At 39.7% G+C, this 24,079-nt stretch overlaps 2 protein-coding genes across 4 annotated transcripts in view; both read left to right on the top strand.

Moving 5' to 3' along the window:
* Positions 1-13,333, top strand: part of NAP1L1 (nucleosome assembly protein 1 like 1) — a 29,366-nt gene extending 16,033 nt beyond the window's left edge. For 2 of the 3 annotated variants that reach the window (XM_065669215.1, XM_065669217.1), the window contains exons 4-15: positions 1,055-1,157; positions 4,312-4,453; positions 4,917-4,997; positions 5,238-5,366; positions 5,863-5,934; positions 6,597-6,736; positions 8,377-8,522; positions 8,612-8,631; positions 9,852-9,974; positions 10,989-11,021; positions 11,406-11,456; positions 12,609-13,333. In XM_065669215.1, the coding sequence (XP_065525287.1) occupies positions 1,055-1,157; positions 4,312-4,453; positions 4,917-4,997; positions 5,238-5,366; positions 5,863-5,934; positions 6,597-6,736; positions 8,377-8,522; positions 8,612-8,631; positions 9,852-9,974; positions 10,989-11,021; positions 11,406-11,456; positions 12,609-12,644 (1,076 nt within the window). In that variant the 3' untranslated portion in view covers positions 12,645-13,333. The remainder of the gene's footprint in view (positions 1-1,054; positions 1,158-4,311; positions 4,454-4,916; positions 4,998-5,237; positions 5,367-5,862; positions 5,935-6,596; positions 6,737-8,376; positions 8,523-8,611; positions 8,632-9,851; positions 9,975-10,988; positions 11,022-11,405; positions 11,457-12,608) is intronic. The other variant, XM_065669223.1, reaches the window with a different exon arrangement.
* A 7,503-nt stretch (positions 13,334-20,836) lies between these two features.
* PHLDA1 (pleckstrin homology like domain family A member 1) lies at positions 20,837-23,452 on the top strand. The gene is made up of 2 exons (XM_065669208.1): positions 20,837-21,480; positions 21,667-23,452. Exon 1 carries the CDS (start codon positions 21,017-21,019, stop codon positions 21,473-21,475), a length of 459 nt encoding a protein of 152 aa, XP_065525280.1. The 5' UTR covers positions 20,837-21,016; the 3' UTR covers positions 21,476-21,480; positions 21,667-23,452.
* The last annotated feature ends 627 nt before the right edge of the window (positions 23,453-24,079 follow it).

Here is a 24,079-nt window from a genome sequence, read left to right as displayed (position 1 = left end):
ATAAACAGTCGCTATGGAGAAACATGACTGCTCTTTTGGATGTCACTTGAAACATGACTTTTCAGCATGGAATTTCAGTGCTAGGACATAAAAGTGGAAGAGAATATTCACATGTGGGTACTGTAGTGAAGGGCATAGAAATAGAAAATGGTATGCTATTTCTAAAAGCTTTATGCATCAGGAAGGATTCAGAACCTTCACTCTAATTTGAATGTGTCAGAAGAATGCTGTATAAACCTAGTATCTTACAAGGAATGCAAAGTACTTGTCTGCCTATTTGTAGATGTTGGGGATAGGGGGAAGAAGGCAAAACAGCATGATAAGAACTGACCATAAATTCTTATGATCAGTTATTAATTAGTATTAAATCAGTTATTAATAAGTATTAAAAATCTGAAGTTGTGAAATTCATTTCTGCAGGTTGAGGCACAAATTTTGAGCAGAAGGGTTGATGTTAATATGTATAATGGAATCTTGGGCTAGGAATCCATGTGTTTTTCATTGTTTGAAACAGGTTTCCCATTTTGGACAAAGTGCTTTCTAAAGATGGTGAAGATGGTAGACTTCAAGGACCTAGTAGTCAGTAATGTGTCAGACTAATGAATAATTTATTCTTTTGCAGGAAAAATAAGGCAAACATGGATTTACAAATCTTAAGTCTGAAATTGTTTTATTTCCTTCCATTTACCTAAAATGGAATGAAAATCTCCATTCCAGTTTTTATTCCCTTCTTAAAGTAAAAGCAGTCAAGGCAAAACTGATGCCTTCAGAGGCATCAAGAAACCTTCCGTTATAACAAAAAAAAACCAAAACAACCAAAACACTCAGCTTGCTGAGTAGTGGCCATTTTAATCCAGGTGCTGTTTCAGTGTGCAGAATATGATGGATTTGATCCATGCTTCCCAAATAGAAAGGTATTTGAAATACTGCTTTGCCTATTTTCTTTTTACAAGTGTATATATACTAAATGTGCTGCTCTTTTGTAGTATTTAAATATCTTTTCATTCAAGATCAGTCCAAAAGATGCACTTAATGTAATTTCTTTTTTATTTAGCTCGGCAGTTGACTGTACAGATGATGCAAAACCCTCAGATTCTTGCAGCCCTTCAGGAAAGACTTGATGGTCTGGTAGGCACATCTACAGGCTACATAGAAAGGTACAGTGTTTGCTCAGTATGAGTAGTAATACAAACAGTTCTGCTTTCTGAACAGTATTATCTGTTCAGTCATAAACTATGCTGCTCAGATAGCAGGAAAACTGATATAGTCCATCTGTAGAATTGTAGAGTTTTTATTTGGGGTTTTATAAACAAAAGAATGTTAATATTTACAATGGCTGACCTTGTCTCATGCAGTTATGATATGGCACACTATTAAAAGATATATTGCTGCTACTTGGAATGTCTTTTGTAGCTTTCACTTAATCATGAAAAAATCAGTTAAGTACAGAAAAATACCTGGAGACCTGCTGTCTGTAATACAGTAATTATTTTTGTTAGACTGTAAGCATTAGCTAATAAAATTAGGAATGTTGTTAGCAGTACATCATGTGGTCTCCTTACTTGGTCTGCATTAACAGAATTTTTTGGTTCTCATGTGATTTCTGATTGTGTGTGAACATTTCACCACATCCACGGGAATTACAAACCATACAACTGTCTTGCTGTGATACAGTCCTACATTGCTATTAACTTGAACTGAACTTGAACTACTCCTACTAATACCATTTTTCTGTGATAGATGATAGCACGGAAGAAAAGCCCATTTAACTAACAGTCTTTCTTAATAAGTACTGGCCCAAGTAAAGAGCATGGAGCCAAAGGGTACCCACGTTCTTTTGCCCAGATACTATACACTACAGGCTTTCTATACACAGTATTTTTCTTGTTTTGGGTTTTTTTTTCTGATCTTAATTAACGTCTACTAACTTTTCAGATCCTTGACCTAAGAAGTGAACAAAAGTGGTAACATTTGATTTACATGGCATTCTTCTAGTCAGCTGCTCTCTGACATGCTGTACCATTTCTTCATCAATTCTAAGTGCAGTAGTGCATTTTTGAACACAAAAGCATTGCAACTTTGCCACTGTACCGAACACTTACCTAGCTTGCAATATGAAAAGAACTGGAAAATGCGTGTAACTTGAGTCTGCACTTTCTCAACATATGCGTGCTTACTTAACCAGGCTTTACAGGTGGCTCTTAAATGTCTTCCCAAGTATTATTTTTAGTTTAGTCATCTACAGAGTCTAGACACTGAGATGGCACAGTAGGCAGCAGCAATCTAGGATCCTAAATGCCAGTTATGTGAGCTGTTAAGGAACTAGATGCATAAGCTGGTAGGAAACTAAACAGGTTCCAAGAAAGCATCTGTCTGCTCAGGCTTAGAACTTGCTAATTGCTTGGCAGCTATCCAGTAACTTCTTCACCTGTGCCTGGCCACAATAATTCTAATGAAACATACTTTAATAGAGCAGAATTTACATCAGCTGCTCACAGGAGGTTCTAGTCTTGTGTGATGATAACCTTTTCTAGTGCCTTGTAGTTAAAGCAACAGCTTTTACTTGCCATTGTTGTACTCGTGAAGTTCAGTTCAGATTTCACGGTCTGCTTCTCCATTTTGGGTTTACTTTAAGACCTCTTTCTTCCATGAAACTGCCTTTCTTTTTTATAAAAAAAAAGTACAGAGTTTGTAAAGGTAGTTGATGTACAAATAGTGATGCACTAGTTGGCATGAAATGTAGCTTTGACACATGCAAAAGACTGTAGATTCTTTAGTAAAGGGGTTAAAATCTTTCCTCTGACGTACTGGAACTGAGCATTCTGAATGTATGGGGCACTACCTCTTAGGAATTTCGTAGTTCTTTATATGCAATTGTTAAGGCCAGTACTCATAGTGTAAATATATGCATGTGGCATTAAGTGGGTGATCATTGTATGACTCAACTGTGTGGTCATACTAATTTTCTTCCTTAGCACCTTTTTCTTGAACTGACAGAACTTTCTACTACAGTTGCTGTTAGATCTGATATTGTACTTGAAGATAAAATTACAGCAAGTGATTAACTTGAGTAACTTCTTCAAAAATGTCAGAGTAATGAGAATGGTATCAACCCTTTGTGAACATACATGTCTAAATTTAAGCATTTTGGTAGTTAGTGTAACAAATGTACTTTTGCCCAAATTGGAAGGTTAAGGGAAATCTTGATTTAATGGTTATATGCATATTATCTTAGCAACCAGAAATATATTCTTGTTGATTATAAAGGTATTGAGGAGAAGGGTTCTGCATTTTGAAGTGAACAAGGGTATTGGAAGATGTGCCTGTTCTGTCTGGTAAATGTAAAAGAGCTTTAGTAATTAATATGAACCCTCATTGTGTAACTTAAGCTAATATGTTCTTGGTTACTTCCTCTAACTTGAAGCTGGTCCTAACAGTTAAAAGCAGTTGTTCACTACTGTGTTCTAAATAACACTGCACAACTGCTTAAATAAAACAAATATAAGAAGTTAACATAATAATCTTCTGTAACTAATTTGTCTCGCCTCCCAGGCAAGGGAGGCTGTCAGCAGTCTACCTCATGAATCTTGCTTGTCACCTTCATGTATGTAACTTTGTCCTAACAGTAAATCTATGTTACCATAGTTTGCTAAAGTGAAACTAGTACTTAGAGTTGTAGCTGACAAGTATTTATGATGAAGATTGCCTTAATTGCTTTCCTTTTACATATGTATAATGCAGTGGCTCATTTAGCAAACCAGTTCTGGCTTGCTTTGGGAGTGACAGTTAATGTTAGAAGGCAGTAGTACCAGCTGCTTGCCTTGGTGAAATAAAAAATGTGAATTTTGAAGGTAACCTTCTTCAGCAAAGAACAGCTCGATTGTCTTGAACAATCTTTCGTAATACAAGCCAGTTAGTGATAAGACCTTTTTTAATTATGCTCTATCACATGAATTTACTCTGCTGTTTGTCGATAAAGTAAAACTTGGGTTTTAGTATGAAGTTCTGTTGTACAAGTTTGTCTCATGATTGACAATGATTAAACCCAGGTGTCTGGGATACTCTGGTTCTAACTGAGGTTAAGTCTCAGTTTAAAAGCCTGTGCTAACAGTTTCAATATGCATAGTGCAATGGGTGATAGCTTCAATTTGTAAGTCATAGTTTTGATTTGTACAGCTTTCTAAAGCTTAAAATAGAGTGTCAAATCTGTTTTGATGCAAGTTGGTTAATTTGCAGGGGGACTGGGTAAGGAGGGGTCAGCATGTGCTTAGAATGCAGTGTTAGAAACTGTTCTGTCACTGAATTTTTCAGCTTGCCTAAAGTTGTTAAAAGACGTGTGAATGCTCTCAAGAACCTTCAAGTTCAGTGTGCACAGATAGAAGCAAAGTTCTATGAGGAAGTTCATGAGCTGGAAAGAAAGTATGCTGCTCTCTATCAGCCCTTATTTGACAAGGTATTTTAATGCTAATCTGTTTTGTACTTAAAAGCTCTAGCTAAGCCACAGGGGAATATCAACTGAAAGCTTATTCATGTTCTGAACTACTTTGGTCTTGTAGGTGCCTATGCAGTTCAGTTGATACAGCTTTGCCATCCATGTGAATATGAGCTAAGATTAAAGGGGAGAAAGGTTCAGTTTGTTCTGTGGTTACCAAAATCACTTCAATATGCCAGGTTTCATCTTGTTAATTGAGCAGATATCAGATGATGTGGTAACCTTTCTGTAACTTTGGTGTTTGTTTTAGTGCATTAAAAAGCTCTTAATTGCTGAGTTGTCTTCTAGGACCGGAAGAAAAAGTTTTGATACGTAGTTAATATATTTCTAATTATGTAAATTTAGGATTAGGAATTTATTGGTTAGGACATTATTGGTTACAGTAACTAGGAAATTTGAACATATTCTTGGTTTAATCTTCCAGCGAAGTGAAATCATCAATGCAATTTATGAACCTACAGAGGAAGAATGTGAATGGAAAGCAGATGTTGAAGAGGAAATTTCAGTGAGTATCTTAAGCTGTTCTCATCAGTATTTCAACCTTTAGCATGAAATAAGATTTAATACAGTAACTAAAGTTAAAAATAAAATTAGGTACATAATGATTACTTACAATAATTATCATAATTCTTTGATTGCTTAAAGCATGCACGTGACACTTAATCTGTTCTGTATCAACATAAAACTGTTAATGAACCTTCTGGTCACTCTCCTAAAATTAAGAAAAACTAAAATTTTTATCAAGGAGGAAATGAAAGAGAAAGCCAAGCTTGAAGAGGAAAAAAAAGATGAAGAAAAGGAAGACCCTAAAGGAATTCCTGAGTTTTGGCTGACAGTATTCAAGAACGTGGACTTGCTAAGTGATATGGTTCAGGTAAGTGGTGGTCCAGGTTTGTTTAAAGTTGTGTTAATATTTAATCCAAGTGTCTTTAAGAAAGGATTAGCAACAGTACATTACTTGATGTGTCTCTAGGAGAGCAAAAAGGGATCAAGTACTTGGATGTCAACTGAGAGCACAGAGCACTCTGAAATACCTTCTTATTGTGTTATTTGTTGAACTTTTTACCTTACTGATACGCCTTCTGTACTTATAAGATTGTGGGCATCAAAAGTGTATTAGATACTGGTAAAAACTGTATTTGGTGTTTGTGCGGATGCGTGGGTTTAGGTTGTGTACTACAGTGAAAATTTTTCTGTGCAGTCGTTGTTGCCATCTGCTGGTCAAGTTTATGAAAGTGTTTCAGTGCTTTAACAAGGTTCTTGTGCTATGTAAAACTCATTCTAAAACTGGCTTTTCATCTCTGCAGGGTCTTAAATCTGTGTACAATTTAATCTTATGAAAATGGAATGACCTGTGTTTTTCTTTGTAGGAACATGACGAACCTATCCTGAAACACTTAAAAGATATAAAAGTGAAGTTTTCAGAAGTTGGACAGCCTATGGTCAGTTTAACCAATTAAACAAGATTACTTTTGTGTTATCTAAAGATTTATTTGTATATTAGTAGCATGGTCTGTGATAGCCAGTTGTCTTCTGGCAATCATGAGAAATACGCAGCTGCTTGTCTTCTGAAGAACAGTACAAAGACTAATACTAGTCTTGCAGTACCATATGAATGAATTTATACTTAATTTAACCTTCAAATTCTGATGAGTTAATAACTAGGCCTTAATATCTTATGACTAAGTTTTGCCTTTAAATTTTGATACCTTCAGGTACTTTCTGTATAGCTGCTGCATATAATTGGATATAATTCCCCTTGCCAGAAATCAGGTAGCTTGAGAAGTTTTAATATTTTAAATTTAGATGTTCTCTATAGGTTAGCACCGAGACAGCTGTACATTAGGTCTTATGTCATTACTGCAAGCAATATGTGAACTAATAAGTAGAAGTAAGCACAAGATCAATATGGTAAATGAAAACATTTGAAGATTTATTGTACAACTTGGTCAGCAAATTCTAGAACAAGTTACGTATATGCACTATTTCAGTATTGGAGGAGGTAGATATATTCCCTCCATGTGTATTTTTGGTTTTAGATTTTAGGTATTTAGAAATTAAAAGTATATGTTGCTAAAGTTAATGCTCTGCAATTCTTTTTAAGAGTTTCACATTAGAATTTCATTTTGAACCAAATGACTACTTCACAAATGAAGTATTGACAAAGACATACAGAATGAGGTCAGAGCCAGACGATTCTGATCCCTTCTCCTTTGATGGACCAGAAATCATGGGTTGTACAGGGTAAGTGCTAATAAATAACTTTAAGGCTATATAGCATTTTTTTCCGTAGCATTATCCAACTGTAGGCCTGCAGTTTGGGAAGGTGCTGGAAAGAGACTGTTACCTAATAACTTGTAAACAGCTGGCTTCGACTTAAGTTTTTCAGTGTTTTTCAGTAGCTTCAATGCAGTATATAAAATTAGATATTTTATATAATGCACATGTACTATATATGCATATAAATAAAAAGATCTAATCAGTATTTATTTAGAAATAGGCAGTTGCTAGAGCTGGATTGGATGGTGTTACCTTTTTGTAGGCCTTTAGCTTTTTTCAAAATTCATTTGATCACTTTTAATCTCTTTTGTATTTGACACTCAGTGTTTTGGGAAGTCTGTTCCAGTTCTTCTTTCCATACTGCAGTTGTCCAGTTTGTTTTACAAGTGTTGAAGGTTTGCCTCTGAGTCTTTTTTTCAGTTGATCCATTTGAGAAATTGAGAAATTAAGAAATTGAGAAATTAAATATATTAGCTCCAGCTTCCTTGTAATTTTAAAGAGCTGTCATACTCCTTTCTCAGTGATGCCTGTTGTTCCAAATTAGCTGTTATTCCTTACACTAAATAGTCTTTTTCTGTACATGTCCCTTGTGAACAGAAAGGTGACAGAAATCTGGGTTGTATATAATTAGCCTTATGGCTACATCAGGTCTCTGTGTAGAGCCTGTTAATGTGTATTGAATGTTCTGACTCCTCTTCTGAGTGTAACTACTTTAGAGTCTTATCGCTTCATAGTCATGGTTGTTTTTTTCTGTATATTATTCTGCAGTTACTGATACTGACTTCCCTTTACCACTGCATTTCCCAGTCACTTAATGTAACATATTTCTGCAAATATCCTGTGAGATTTAAACTTAAGTGTTTGAGTACCTTTGGTCAAACTGTTTTTGTCTTCCTCAGTTTGGACAATTTTTGAAAAGCGTAAATCCTGGCAGAGGTCACTGTAAGATGACACTCTGCTGATGTGAAAATGACTTATTCTTAGTCCATGTTTTGTCTTTTAACTAAGACAGCTTTTTCTTATCCCAGAACAGCTCACTCACTTCCTTTGAGTCTTTAAAGGAATCTAATCAGGAACTTGCACAAATAAGGACAGTCATGGATGTGACTTCATTTACATGTCTGCAGAATTTTTTATTATGAGACGAGTCTATGGGCATGATTTTGCATAAAGTAAACAGGATAGAGTTAACAAAAAATGACTAAACAAAAAACCAAACTAAAACAAGGTGGCAAAACCCCAACAAACAGGCAACTAAAACCAACCCAAAACTACACCTGTTTCATGCATTATTTTAAGGACTTGCGGGTTACAGTGGTAGGTGTGGTAAACCTTGGCCAAATATAACATTACTTTATAATTGATATGTAGCTCGAAAAATGGAGTGATCTTCTTTGATAGGAAACTAGGCAGAACTTGGTAGCTAATGAAAATAGCATTTACTAGATTGAGTGGGGAAGGAGAAACTTTTGTATGAAAACACATCAATCATAACATGAAACTGTTAGTCTTGGGTCTGATGAATGAAGTAATGAAAAGATAGCACTGAATAAATAAGTGGAATGATAATGAGCTGCAGCTGCTTTTTTTTCTTCCCTCTTCAGTTGCCAAATAGACTGGAAAAAAGGAAAAAATGTTACTTTAAAAACCATTAAGAAGAAGCAGAAACACAAGGGTCGTGGAACAGTTAGAACAGTGACAAAAACTGTTTCCAATGATTCTTTCTTCAACTTCTTTAGTCCTCCTGAAGGTAAACTGAACATTAGTTTATCTGCATTAACTTCAGATGTAGTTTGTACTTCACTCACTTGTTTCTTCTCTTTTTTTTTTTTCCTACAGTTCCAGAAAGTGGAGACCTGGTAAGTTTGCTTATTTAAAATATGAGAGTGGGGGGCAAGCTCCAGTGAAAGTACTTGTACCTTTATGTGCAAAATGTTGGTTGAAATTGTTTGGATATTTATTAAACAGTTTCAGCTTTAACTTTCTGTATTTAACTGAGAATACTTGTGATGAATAGTGTGCATTTGTGTTTTCTTTATTAAAACAAGTATTTGTTGAGTTGGATCACAGAGTTTAGTTTAGTAAACTTCAACAACTTACCCTTCCTGAAAGCTACCTTGGGAGGTGTTAACAGTTGTATAAATTTAGTGATGTTTGTTATTAGCCTTTGGTCTAATGGCTGGTGTAGGTCTGTTTGTTTGGGCGTTATTTGGATGAACTTCTCTAATGGCTGCATGTATCCGGTTTGTATTTTATGCTGTTAAAAATTTCCCAAGCTATTAACTCTTGGAGAAGGTAATAAAGCAAGAATAGAAACCTAAGAGCCCGCTCTTCTGTGTGCTCACCAGGAGAAGACCGTAGCAATAAGCTTATGTTATTGTAAACCACTTTAAAGTGCTGAGTACATTATGTAGCTTGAGTGAGAAATCTGGTTAAAGCATTCAGAAGCATGCTGTTAAAACTCTGTGACATGGACACCAAAAGCTGTATGTTTGTAATGTTATAACAAATTTAAAAGAAGCCTTTTGAGTTGAAGGTAACTTCTCAGATACAGCACAACACTTGCGTATAAACGAAAGGAGTGAAAACCTGGAATTGCATCAGAGAACATTTTTAGGTGTTTATGTGTTTCACAGTGTAGTGGGAGTCATGGAGGAGATGCACTGTAATAATCAGAAGTCACTTGTAAAATTTTTAATTAGATAGGCTTACCTGGCTAGTAGTTAGTTCTTATAAGTATCGTGCATAAAAAAAATTAAAGTCTGGGAGGTATCAAACAGTTTTTTCTACTTAAAGGCATGTTGGGGGTGGGGAAGAATAAAACTTAAACTCCACAATTTTGTGTAATTAAGCCTACTGAAGAAGCAGTCCCCCCTTCATAATGCATATAGGCTGTATATAGTATAAAACTTGGCTCCACAATTTAAATCTTATAAAGCAAGTCCTGAATCAAAAAAGAAAAAAAGCCAGCACATGGGGTTTGTGTAAATTTGGCCACATCAAAGTCTGTGCAACTTGTGGTTTTGTGTCAAAAGTAGTTAACAGCTTATGATTTAGGAAATAATGTTGTTTTATGCAGGATGATGATGCTGAGGCAATCCTTGCTGCAGACTTTGAAATAGGTCATTTCTTGCGTGAACGTATAGTCCCCCGATCAGTATTGTACTTCACAGGAGAAGCTATTGAAGATGACGATGATGATGTAAGTATAGCGTTCTTTTAAAATGCTAAAAACTTTGAAATAAAGCTACTTAAAGATTTTGGGTAATTTCTGACTTAAAATGTCGGTATCTTTAGAATGGGATGTATCAACATTAGTTTCAGCTGAACTTCCTAGAGTAAAGAGCATCACAAAAGTAATTAATCCTTGAAGTAGCGACTCCAGAGTTTCATTGTAAAAGGAATGGTAGAAGCTGAACATTTAGAGGATGTCTGAGGAGGCTTTTGTGTGTAAGGCATTCCTAGGGTGGCATACCCCATACTTTGGTAGAGCTATAATGAGCTGCCAGAGAACAAAATTAGTCTTACTTAGCTACCTGCTCAGTCTGTTCTTTGTGCCTATAGTGATACTGTGCTACTAAGTTCCTTGAGATTCAAGCCTGATCCTTTTGGAGGGTATTTTTATTAGAAAATTGTAGATAAGCACATTCAGATCATGTGAAAATATTCAAAGTGAGCTCTGCAAAGGCTTGAATTAAGTGGTGTAAAAGAGCCAAGCTTGCAAACAAACCACAAACCCCCAGAACTTCATGTGGGCAAAATATTTTCTTGCCACTGCACAAAGAAGGACAGTTTGACAGTTAAGATAGGTTAGGTAAGTCCTGCCTTAAAATTTGTTTTTAGAATGTAAAATGGTAGCTCTTAGTCCAAAGCTCTGGCCTGGGAGATGGAGAAGAGGGAAGTAACTGACTGTACAAATTGCCTTAGGCTTTGAGACACTCCACAGGCCAGGCGGTTTATCGCAGTCTACTAAGCTCTTCCAGTGTTGTATGTAAGGAACTTAAACTAGATGGTTTTCTCTGCCAGAGCATAGCTTAAAAGATTGTGTGTTGCTCACACTGATAAAGAAAACGCTTTTAAATCTGTCAATAAGAAGTTCTCTTGGAGAGCACAGTACCATATGGTCTCTGGCATTTACTTGAGTTAGCTGGCTATACTTGAGCCATAAACAGCTGCATTTATGACCCTATCAAAACCTTTTTATTTTCTCTTCTAGTATGATGAAGAAGGTGAAGAGGCAGATGATGAGGTAAGTTGACAGGTGGCCTTGATTTAAATAATTTTCCTTCTGTAGTTTATCTGAAATAAGAGTTCCTTTAGTTTTTTAATACTCTGGGCACTAAGTATTACTTAGGAATGTAAGAGACAACGCATAATTCTGTGGATCTAGGGTGAACACTTCAACCTAGCAAAAAGCCCAAACCAAATGAAGACCACCCTAAGTTATCTTACAAATGAAGTTGCAACTGATGTCAAAAGATGATGTGCTTTGTGGAGGGCTAACTAATGCAATATGTGTAACTTAAAGTGGTAGTGTATTTAAGAGCATAATTTAATCTTAATTTTAATGAAAATGGCTCAGGAAGTTGAATGTGTGTAAGCTAGAGTAACATAAACAAGTGTTTTCTTTCAGGAGGGGGAAGAAGAAGCAGATGAAGAAAATGATCCTGACTATGACCCCAAAGTAAGGAATTACAAAGACTATTTGAACTTTGTGTATGCATACTCAACATGTACAAAATTTATGTAGGTTAAATCTTGATTATTTTTTTTTTTTTTGTTTAAATACTTAATCAGTAGTTCCTAAGGTGAGTATGTTTTGGCTAAGGCAATTTCTGTCCCAGTTCTGGCAGGCTAATAGTGGTAGAGCAACTTTGAAGTTCTTTCTCCAAAAATCAATTTATAGAAGTGACTTTTGGCTTTGAGCACTGAAATTAGTCAGGCTTGGTTTTCTATAAGCTTGTCTTGCAGCAAGTTGCTGCTAATGGTGAAAATGTTCTATAATTGTAACTCCACACAGAGAACTGCATGATGCAGGTTCAGTTTTGGGAACCTGTCCCAGGCTGACTCTGGCACAGATTTTTCCAGCAGAGCATAAAACTGAGGCTTCTTCAGGATAAATAATAGCAAGTCTTTTATTGCTTGAGGTAGAAGTGAAGGTTCAGGAATGTGTTTACAGCCAACTGCTGAAATGTGAATAGCTGAGAATGACTATCTGCTTTCTTATTCCATGGGAAGGGCAAGTCACTAGTCCGGCTCAGTTTGCTGGAAAAGTGATTGTGAGCTACTGGGTTCATAGATTTTTTTCCTAGCTGAAGAAAAGGTACGTTTGGCCACCCAAAAGCATCTAATGGTGGTAGGTGAAAGTTGCAGTCATGAAAATAAAGTCTGGGAATGAAGAATGTCTGCTATGAAGTGTGCTTGCGATTTCTAATGGGGAGGCAGCATGTTTTTCAGTAGAAGTGGTTGGAGCCACTATGGAAGTACTCTTGAAAGAATTACATAATCTCAGTATTGTACCTAGAAAGATGTAGGGTATAGAAGTGTTTATCAGAGTGTGCAGCCTGTTGGTTATGTTCCATCTGCTGTAGTGTATTCAAATTGCTTCCAATTGAAAAAGGTTTTGGAATCAAAATGAAACAGCTGGAAGATGGGCTGCTTCTGTTATGTTGCCACATCTAAAGACAGTGGTATTGCTAATAATAGGCAATTAGTTTAAGGGAAAAGATAAAGGAAGAACTTGAATACTGGAACTTAAGAAAGTAGGCTTAGTGGTATTAATAGTTCTTTAAAAACACTGATATCTGTAAACTGATATTTCCTTTTTCCTCAACAGAAGGATCAAAACCCAGCAGAATGCAAGCAGCAGTGAAGCAGTGTGTATGTGGCCTTGAGGATTACCTGCACTGTAATAGCCTAAACACAACTATTAGTTACTTACAGCCTTATGTTTTGTATCTTGGTAGAATTAAGTAACCAATTTGTTAAAAAAAAAAATCAAACACATAAGAACCAGTTTAAAATGTAGGTTCAATCTACCTAGCATTTTAACAGTATAATTTTCTGCCAATACGTAGAATGCAGTAAATCCCCTAAAGCATGAATGTTAATTCATTGCTACATAGTTTGGTTCTTGTGAAGTCTTTGTCACGTAGCTATTAGACTGCAGCTGTGAAGATTATCAGAACTGTTAACTGAGACCAATATTTGTTTAGAGAAAACTTCTCTCCTGAAGAACCAACCAAAGTATTTTTCAGCCCAGTAGTTGGAACGGGTTTAAGTCTGCTTGCACTAGCTGTGCCTTCATTACTTTGTTATAGAACTGGCAGTGACCTGTACTAACTAGGAGATGATGATGCATTTTGAATTTGACTACTTCAGAAGATTAGTATAACTTGTTTAATTTCCAATGAGACCACATTAAACATTCATAACTGTCAGCTTGTTTATGCTATGGGTTTTGTATTTTATGTGACATAGTGATCTACAAAAGAAACCTAGTCATCATATTAAGGTTATTGTTTACCACTGGGGTGTGAATAAAACCTAGTATTTTCAGAAGCTAGTCTTGTTTTATTATGATGTGTGTATCTGCATGTGTAAACTGGTAAGGCATATCTTTCATGCTGCAGTTCACTCTTCACTAGAAACAAAAGTTGAGAGTTACTGAGAAGTAAATTATATAGCATTTTAAAACCAAACACAATAGTTTGGAAAGTTTGAGCCATGCTTTCCACTTGCAGTGTGATACTTGTGAATCTGAGCTAGATGTTTCAGTGATTGGTCAACGCTGCCATTTTGGAGAATACAGGTTTTTGAAGTGGGGCTAGATCTGATAAAGGACTTCAGTATTGCTGTGCCTGACTCTAAGGCACTGGTCATTAGTATGAATTCTGGAGCCAAGAGAGGTGCCTTGGATTTCTGTGTAGGCGGAGCTAGGTTGTCCTGAACAAAACCTGCCCTGCAACCTAAGGGAGTGCTAGAACACTTAGCTGTATTCTACTTTGTACTCACTGTATCAAGCATCTACAGAGGAGAAAACAAATCCCAAGGGAATCCCCTCTTCTCAGCCAAAGTTTTGTTCACTATGTTTGTATCTACATGTTCTGGTTCATACTTTGTATTGATGTTCATTGTCAGTTGAAACATGGGCTAGATCTTTCTCATGCTAACCTTATCTCTAGCCTAATAGTGGAGGTGCTGGTGTGATGTGGGTTTGAATGCATTCAGCTTGAAGAAACTATGACCAGATGCCTTCCATTTGAGTTTTCCCAGTCAAAAAGATGCTACTGTAGTCTGTGTCATCTTGTCATTCACGTAACTGTAGAAGTTCTCATCTTCTAAGCAAGTACCCAGATAACTTTCTGAGGGATGGGAAGGTCCTTGTAGGGCTGGAAAGAAAGATCCAGCTAGCATGGATCCATTTTTGCAGTGGCTGCTCTTTCTTTTCCTTGCCTTTCTTTTTGCTTGTTTGTTTCCTTGCCACTGATACATGGACTTAGCTGTAAAGGATTAAAGGGCTGAAAAGAGTAGGGCAAGCAGGAGGCAACAGCCACATGAGGATAAGGCTGGTGTAAGAGTTTCTTTAGCATGTCTCTTGCTTGGAGGGTAAGTAATACAGAATAAAGCTTATCCCAAGTGCCCTTCTGAATCCTCAGCTCCCCTGAAAGGAGCAAGGTTGAATGTGATCTGACTAAACTGATTTTTATCTTCTGTTTAATTCCTTGAAGGCTCAAATACCATACTGCTTCATTTCAGAATCCCTGTCAGGCTTAATCTTTCTCCTCTTCATGGACTTGGGAGCAGGAGCTCTTGCCACCTATAGCTGTGTATAGAACAGTACTGTTGAAGCTCTGCTCTTAGGTGTTTTTTTTAGGTAATGCATAGATCATAGTGTAGAAAGATAGAGTAATGAAAAGTTAACATCACACTCTACGGCAGTTGTGTTCCTATATAGATCCTGACCCTGCCAGTTTGTGTTTCACTTGGTCTCTTCTCTAAATGTCTCCCAGGGTTAAGCTTAATCTTAAAATTCAGGGCATGCGAAGACCACACTGATGGTATGTTATGAGCTTGAGCAGTCATTAATATGGGGCTTTGGGGTTCATACTTTTTGATATGAGAAGTCTCTGAAGTCCTTACTTAGATCTAGCCCATTTTTATTAACAGCATCTGGCAAATGTATCTTAAAAAGAGAAAGCACTGTTGAAAGTTGTCTATTGAATTTCAGAAGTTACTGTTACGTAATTTTCGATGGCTTTCTCATTTAATATCTTCATATCATACAATGGGATGCACAATTTGAAAAGGGGAGTTTGTAGTTGTCAAAGCTCACCTGCAGCCTGCAAGATCCAGAGCCATGAATCCATCTCTGTCAACAGATTTTCGGTAAGCTGCTCTCTAGATTGACTTGCTAGTTCTGAATTAGCAGTTCTTGTGCTCTGCAGACTGCATCAAAAGGAAGGTTATAATCGTACAAAATGAGGTGCCAGTTCTTACGGTGTCAGTTAAATAAAAACTGTTTTGGTGCTTAACGTAGTTTTGTGCTCAAAGACACTTGTTTAGCAATTCTGAAAGGCAGTATGTAGCAGGAACATTAAACTTTCAACATTGATTGGAGTATTGTGACTCATTCTTTTCACTTCTCATGGGGTTATACCAGTAGTAGAGAAACTCTTCATTTAGTATTTGAGGGGGATCAGTTACCTTGTTAACAAGTTCAGGCTAGGAAAATGTGTCACTGAAACAAGATTTCTTGGTCAGTTGTTGCAGAACTGCACCCAAGTTTAAGATCTGGGTAAATGATGTCTTCTGTCCAGTTTTGGTTACCGTTTGAAGGGAGAATTATTTTAAGGAAAAATGGGGTGGTGGTGAGGACAACGGAAGGAGAGTTAATGGAGACTTTGGATGACAGTGAAGTCTGCTCGGAGCTTATGCTTGATGGAGACGGATGCTTCTTGGGTAGTTCTACACTTTCAGCAAATGTAGGTTAGCTTTCATTGGCACTGAAGAGTGTTTCTGGCTGGTATAACTTTGCTAATGTTAAAAACAATAAATAATCTCAAAATTATCCTGAAATAAACTAGAACAGACTTAAGCTTAGCATTCTCATGTTTTACTGTCTGGAGAAGGATGATGTCAAGTGTAGTTAGAAATGTTGCCTTTTGAGGTTTTTTTAACAGTAGGCATAGCAATTGTTATTACCATTGTCTCCTATAGCTAACTAGCTTCATAAACTCAGATTCTTAGTTTTACTCTTGGAACTGATGTGTCCCAAGCTATTAGCAGAGATTGTAATTTTCACATGATTTTATTTGTTAAATGAAGACAAACAACAAAACACAAAACCAAAAAACCCACATCAAAAACACCCACAAACAACAGAAGATTGAAAACTGGGAATCAAATGTGTTCATCCTTGCCTTCAAACTGGTACTTAAACTTTGTGTTTTAAGACCCATTGTTGTAGACCTGATTCAGAAATTGACGGGGAACTTGGATGCAAATGGATGATTATTAGCTTCTCTGCCAGAGATTTCCTTTTGCCTTGTGTTGGGCAGGCGGATTGTTCCGTGGAATTCACAGTGGCACAGGGAAACAAAATGCTAAGCTCCTCTGTAGAAAGGGGACAGTCTGATGAAGGCATTTCTCTGTGTAACAGCCTTGGTGGCCTGCTGGCCTGGAGCTAGAGACACATATGTTGGCTGTATAGTACTTCATGCCGTGCAGATCAATCCAATCCTATACTTTCTTGTACAGGTCACAGAAGTTGTCATTACCTTATACTTGCCTAAACTGAACATAAATCTACTGGAAATAGTAAGTCTCCTGTTACACTATCAGGAGGAGCTGGAAATTTGTGTGGCATGTTGGACAAGACTTGGTTCATTACTCCTTAAATCCCCCTGTTAGACCTCTGCTCAGACCTAGTAGCTTCCGCATGTGAACTGTCTCAGCTTTTATAGGAAAATCAGAGCAAGTAAAGCAGACAAGACACAGTACACCAAACAAAAGATAAGCTACTCCACATTTCGGTCTGCTTGGTGTATACCAGAAGTGGGTGCCCAGGGAGCGCGGGGTTGCGTCAGAAGGACCTCTTCTCGCAAAAATCCAACTAAAGTGTGTGGAGTTGTCAAGAAGAGTTGTCTTTGCAGCTGCAGAGAGGGCGTAGCTCCTGAACTTGGCTGTCATGAGCTTTGCTTTTATAGGCTCAAATGTTGATTATCTGCCCAAACTTCTGTTTACCCTGCAGTTGATGAGAAATGGGATGATCTGTACTTGCACCATGTTTTATTCTGCTGGTCAAATCTGAGAAATTTCTAAGCCCTCTTAGAAACTGGCTTTTGCTCTACAATGTGTGTTTAAGTACTTCTTAATGTTCTTGGAATACCTCTAACTCTGAAGAGCAAGGGACTTTGGAAAAGCCAGGCTGGAGCAGCTGCAATGTGAATAGTCTGTGCACTGCGCAGTTTCTTTGGTACTACCATGGGTTCCAGGGAATGCTAAGGTCTGGGGCAGTATGGTTGATAGTTATGATAAATCTTGTGTGCATCTATGCCTGGTTTACTATGGGGTATATACAGGTGTCTGTGAGATTGAGTTCATGAAAGGAAAGATCTTCCCCCAGGATGACATGTTCATCTTTCAGTGATCAACATGGTCAGCATCTTTCAGTGTTTGGTCAGCAGCATGTTCCATTAGATGATAAAGGTCAAGAAAAATAAGTAATCACTAATTGCTTTAATCATACATTGCAACACATTCATTTTGTCATGTATTTCTCAGCCCTTGACCCTTCCTTATGTCTAGCAATGACCAGCTTGTACATCCTTTAGGTTTCCCTTTTAACTGTTTTTCTGTTATAGCCACTTCTCAGTAATGGGCGAAATGATGATGCTTAAGGGTTGTTGCCCAGAAGGTTAGCATCTCTTTGAAACTGATTGCTAATAGTTGGTGTCAAGCAAATTCGTTATCCAGGAAAACACTAGTAAAATTATGGGCTTTTTAGTCTTTTACGGTGGCTTCCCAAAACAGTGTTGAACTTGTCTCAGGATTTAAAAGGAACACTCATTACTTGTTCCGTAGCTGCTCTTTAATTAAGATTATGTCTGGAAAATTTCAACTACTTGAGCCTAAGTAAGGGAGCTTTTGATACAGGAGACAAGTGTATCTAGCAACCAAACATTTCTGTTACCAGTATGAACTTTGAACAGGGAGATGGAAAAACTCAAGGTATAAATGCATCTTAGATGCAGAGACTTTCAAGGATCAGGTTGTAGTATTTCAAGTTTGACAGTAGGAGGCACCTGCGCATCAGATATTTCAGGAGGAACGGATGCAGAACCTGCAATAGTCTTCAGAGGAATTTCAATAAAGGTAGCAGACATGGAAAATTTAATGTAATTGCATTGGTTTAAATACATACTTAAAGTCTCAGTGGGATGATGTAGTGTGCTTAACTGCGGTGAATGTGGTTTTTCAAATTACTAGTGTAAGAAGCATTTCCAGAAGTTTAGTTGTGACTTCCATGTGGGCAAATGAAGTTTGTTATCCTTTACTGGCAAATTCTGCACGATTGCTTTGGGTTATTTTGTTCTTTTAGCATAAAATCTTGCCCTAGTCTTCTAGCTTTTGATTGATCTGATGATGTTGGTCAAATATGTAGTGTATTTTTAATGGCTGTTACTATTTGTTGGCTTACAGGGTGCAAGTTGAAATAGATGTTTTGCATGTTAACTTCTGATCACATGCTTAGGTGAATTTCACCAGGAATAAAGAGTTCTTGTTGTGGGTCTATACTTTAGCAGAGTATGTCCATCAGTGTTTAGAGTTGGGTTAAATATCTGGCATTCAATACTTCTGGGAACTTTATGCCATGGAAGGCCAAAGTAGAATGAATTTAGTCCATTTCTCCTGTATATTTGGAAGTCTTCTGGCTTTCCACACTTATCTTACTTTTTTCCTTTGATTAATTACAAATTGCTATTAGCACTGAGAACAAGCAAAAAAATCACTCTGTGTTAAAATATACAGATTATGTGCTAATGTCCTTAAGTGTTACAGGGCAGCATTGCAGGTGGGAAAAGGTTCCTGAATGCTTGTTACAGACTGATGTGTGGGACTCCTAAGCCTAGTGTGAGTTTCCAGATTGCTGGTTAATGCATGTTGGAAACAAGCTGCTACTCACCTGCAGCAACCAAAACCGGAGAATAACGGGAAATTAAGTCTTCTGTAGGTTTAGTTCAATGCCATGTGCTTTACATCAACTTGTTTTTTTCAATGAAGTTGCTTGGTCTAGAGGAATGCTTTTTAACCAGTTTATGTTTTAGTTTGACAACTGCAAAGTTAAGTCCCTGTTAATGCGACACAGTCAGGAGCAAAGAGGTAGATGTAAAGCACATCAGGTGAAAAGACAAGGAGTTCTCCTGTGTCGTTCAAGCTGTGTGTGAGGCTCCTTGTTTGTGCAGCAGCAGCTGAAGGCACAGATATTTCCACTGGGGGATTTAGGCTCAAATGGTGAGGAGCTGCAGATCAAGACAGTCATGAATGGTGTTCATATCTTTCGAAAATGAGCAAGGGCCTCTTAAAATAGGTGTAAGATGGTTGTGAAAACGAACCGGATCTCATAGTGTGCATAGTAAGCTTTGAGAATGACTGTTCTTCAGATAAATGGATGTTTCAGATATTAATCTCATTTTTTGTTCATCTTATGGTTAGCAAGTTGTCTTTGTTATGATTTGAGTGTCTTCCAGTTACCTCAGGAAAGGTAAACCAGCTAAGTAATCTTAATTGCTGTTGTTAGCTTAATTGTTTGCCTCTCAACAACTCTCCACAATTAACTTTGAACTTCAGGAGGAAAAGATTATAGGAGGAAACTCATTTTAGAATGTTACTGTAGATAAACTCCATTAAAGCTATCATTAATACTGGTTGCTTTTTTTCCCTAATGTGCTCCTACTGACCTGTGCTACATGACCTGCTTCCTTGCTGCCAGGATTACTGTGAGGAGCGTTTTTATTTTCGTGGCCATGTTAAATAGATGTTTAAAAGAAACCAATGCTCTTGGAGTATGAAACTTCAGCCTTCAGTTTTACATTGGCATTGCCAGCCAAATTCAATTATGTAGGCTTTTTGATTTACATCTAATACATCAAAGGACTTAAATAGCTTAATGTTAACCTGAGGTCACTTTTCTACTCAAATAAATGAATTAAAAAGCTAATCTCAGGGGAAAATCCAAACAATAATCAAATGTGTGGCAACAAAGCAGAGAGTAACAAGGCGAATGGTCCTAGTTCTTTGCCAGCTTGCTTTTGGTTGGTTGGGGTTTTTTTCCTACTCTTAAAATTTCCAAGTACTGAGGTTCTGGTGTTTCCTCTGGGAAGTGGTCTGGATACTTGCTTTCCTTGGGTATTACTCAGACTGCTGCAGCGAGTAAAGATTTACATATAATTTTATATGTACAATAAATGCTGCTGCTCCCCAGCACAGGCGGGAGCACTGAAAGCATAGGGCTAAAGCTGTTGTGCCAGGTTCTGTGTCAGGCTGTTTCCTTTGTTTAATGGAGCGATGATGGCTTAAATATCAGGGTGTCGCTGGTGACTGGCAACACGGTTTTATTGGACTTGAATCAAAGACACACAGAAGGGGGGGTCCGTGCTGTTGTTCCCCGCGGCGGGCAGGGGGCAGGCCGAGGACATCAGCTCCGAGCACATGCTGCTGGCACGCCCTGGGGGAAGCACATGAGCGCTGCAGCGCGTCTGAATGGTTACATTAATCCCACTTTGAAGCCACCGGTGGCTAAGTAGAGCGGAGCAGCGGTCCCCGCAGCACCTCCGCGCTCTGTCCTAGCCTCCGCCCGGGGGACAAAGGAGCGGCTGCGCCGGGCCCGCAGCCCCGGCACCGCAGCAGGGCAGAGGGCAGCCCCTTGGCTCCGCGGCCGGGCCGGGCTTCCCCGGTGCCGACGGGAGGAGCCGCCTTTTCCGCTGGGTGTCACTGGGGAGGGGAAGGCGCGTTCAAAAGCGGCGGGGAGGGAAAAGCCGCTGCCAGAGCCGCCCGCCCGGCAGCGCGTCCGCCACGCCGCGGCACGGGCGGCAGCCGCTCCGCTCCCTGCGGGCCGGGGCGCTCCCGGCCCTCCGGCGCGGCGCCGGCGCGGGGCGGCGGGTCATCGGCTGGTGTCGGCTGCCCCCGGAGCACAGCCCCTGCGGGCGGAGGCCCCCGGCCCCGCCGGCTTATGTGAGGAGGATGCTGGAGAGCGGCTGCAAGGCGGTGAAGGAGGGCGTGCTGGAGAAGAGGAGCGACGGGCTCCTGCAGCTCTGGAAGAAGAAGCGCTGCATCCTCACCGAGGAGGGGCTACTCCTCACCCCCCCCAAGCAGCAGCCGCCGCCGCAGCAGCAGCAACAGCCGCCGCTGCCGGCCGAGCCGACGGCCAAGATCAAGGAGCTGCACTTCTCCAACATGAAGACGGTGGACTGCGTGGAGCGGAAAGGCAAGTACGTGTACTTCACGGTGGTGATGGCCGAGGGGAAGGAGATCGACTTTCGGTGCGCTCAGGAGCAGGGCTGGAACGCGGCGATCACGCTGCAGATGGTGCAGTACAAGAACCGCCAGGCCATCCTCGCCGTCCGCTCCACCCGGCAGAAGCAGCAGCACCTGGCGCAGCCCCACGGACCGCGCCTCCGCAGCGCCTCCAACTCCGCCTAGAGCAGGTACGGACCCGCAGCCGGGCACCCCTCCGAGCCCCGGTCCCCCGCGCGGTCCCGGTCCCGGTCCCGGTCCCGGTCCCGGCCCCAGGCCCGGCCCCGCAGCGCGGCCGCCGGCGGGGAGAGCCAGCTCCCGGCGCGGGTTTCCCTCGGCTGACGGGCTGCCCTTTGCGCTGCTCTGTCTTATTGCAGGTGAAGGTAACGGAGCGCTTCGGGGAAGCGGGGCTGAGCGCGTCCACCGCGGCCGTACTTCAGGTGGTCCGAGACTGGGCACACGCCGGAGGTGCAGGTAGACTGGAGAGATGCGGCTCAACAACCTGGACCCCAGCTGCTGCTGTGCTGCTGCTTTGCCGCCCTCGGTGCCCAGGAGCATTTCAAATCTATTATTTATGAACCTCGGAAGGGATCCTTCGGTGCGACGGGATTTCTAGGAGACAGGATGTACTGTAACTTTAATGTATTTTTATTTTATTTATTAGGTTGTTTGGTTTTATTTCTTCTTTTATTTTGTTGTTGTTGTTGTTTCTAAAGGCTTATATTTGCAAGACATTTCTGAATGTAGGCTGTATCCGAAAAGCAAAGGAAAAAAACAATGTGTACGTTAGCACCATAAAAAGTTATGGCTAGTTTGGCCGTGTGTAATTTGGCAAAAGTTTTTCGTTTTTACCTAAAATACACTGTATTACGCTAAGGTGGAAAATGTGATGTGCGGTTTGGGATTTGGCTGAAACCCACACTGCGTACAGATACTGTTTTCTGTAATGAGAATAGCAATTGGAGTCTGGGTTTAAAATGATTTTCTTTTACAACACTATGTGCGGCAGAAGATAACGTTTATTCACGCTTGGTTATTCAAGAAAAACCATTGCTTGTCATCCCGAGATTAAAACCAATCTGTTTCTAATGTATGAGCGGAGAGGAACCTGACCGTCGTCTTTTGTGATACAGGAATCCCAGTCGGATTCCAGTTACCTGCTCCCTCCTAGGCGGGAGGGCAGGACCCGAGAGACATTTATGAACATTTCATATAGTGTCCATGGCTCGCTTTGCACGGTCGGTGTGTAAGCAACCCAAACTCTTGACCCGTGTTGAATTTTCATGGCGGTTTTTAAGTGTCTTGCATTAAAGTAGCCCCTAGTTTATACCCTATTTTATGTATGCCTTAGTGTGAGAATGGATTCTTTTGGTCATGGTTTTCACAAGCTGGAAATTGCTCTGTAGCTGAGATGAACCAGATGAATTGTGGTGTTTAGTGCTGTCAGATGTCGAGGGAGGCGTGCAGTCTTGCCTCGGAAAGCAGTGACGAAGTCGCGAAGTTGGAAAACAAAGGGCTAATTGCACAGCTGGTGTGGCTTCCTCCTAACAGTCACTGGGAGCTTGGCTGTGGTGCTGGTGAGTCTGGGCTGGTGCTGTTTGGCCAGTGCAGAGGAAGGAGCAGTTGCAGGTCTGTGTGCGTTCCAGGGCCTTCCAGGTGATGATGGGTGGCTTCATGCTGCTGCATGCTGCTACAGCCCCGGTCCTCAGGAGGCTGGAAGCAGGACAGATCAACGTGGCCGTTATATCTGGTTCAAGTTGCAGCCGTGGGGCTATTTATTTTAACTAGTGTGGTGAGGAAAATGGCTTTTGGCTGCTTTACAAGTTACATGAATGTAAACAAAGTCTTCTGAAGCCACACATCCAGGAGTTTTCTGTTTGTGTAACTGAGGTGTAGCTTGACTGTAAAAGCCCCGTGTTCTTGGTTCAAGCTGTTTCTGTAAGTGTTTAAAGCAAAAGACTGGAGTGATGCTCAAAGGATGATATTGGAATTGACTACAGCATGTAACAGTCCCTTCTTCTGCACTCTAAGCTTAAGCTCATATCTGTAAGGAGTAAGTCAGCATCTCTTTTAGCCCTCTTCTTGTGTTCCTTGTCCCTACCTGACCTAGACATGCAGAACGCATCATAGTGCAGAATTAAAGCCCGACCTTGGTGGTTCTCAGTGGTTGCTTCTAAGCTCTGGTTTTGATACGGCCCACAACAAGGTTGCCTGATGAGCTTGGGGTGGTAGATTACAGCTGTGCTAATAAAGTTGTTATTTTGAGACTAATTGAAATCGAAGGTGCCCCAGCATCTTCTAGGATTAGATTTGCTGTCTTGGCAATCATAATAGCCAATTTCCACATCTCTGTACATCTGCCATTATCATTCTGCTAATGCTTGGATGTTAGAGCTGCAAGGGGATTCTCTAATGAGCTAGTCAAAGACTCACAAAATAGCCTGTAATTTGTAATTTGGCTCCTCTCTTTAGAGTCATTAATTACAGTTTGCTGAGTAACTAATCCACCTTTACAGATACACAGACGTATCGCTGATATCTCACCTACTAAAATGCATTTTAGGCTACTGAAGGATAAATGTAGTTGATGAAAATTAGTTCCTATGTGATCAGACAGACGTATTTCTCTAAAAGAGAAGGGTATTCCTGTCCTCAGTGGATGCAGGGCCCCGAATGCCACAAAAGTCTGTGGATCTAGTCTAAAGCTGAAATTTTACTGCTCTTCTGGAAGTATTTGTACTTTGAAAGATGATAATTTTAGTGTTATAACTGCCATTAAGGTTTGAGGAA

The sequence above is a fragment of the Lathamus discolor genome, chromosome 1, assembly GCF_037157495.1.
Source record: "Lathamus discolor isolate bLatDis1 chromosome 1, bLatDis1.hap1, whole genome shotgun sequence".
NCBI lineage: Eukaryota > Metazoa > Chordata > Aves > Psittaciformes > Psittacidae > Lathamus > Lathamus discolor.
This window is presented reverse-complemented; position numbering and strand designations above follow the sequence as displayed.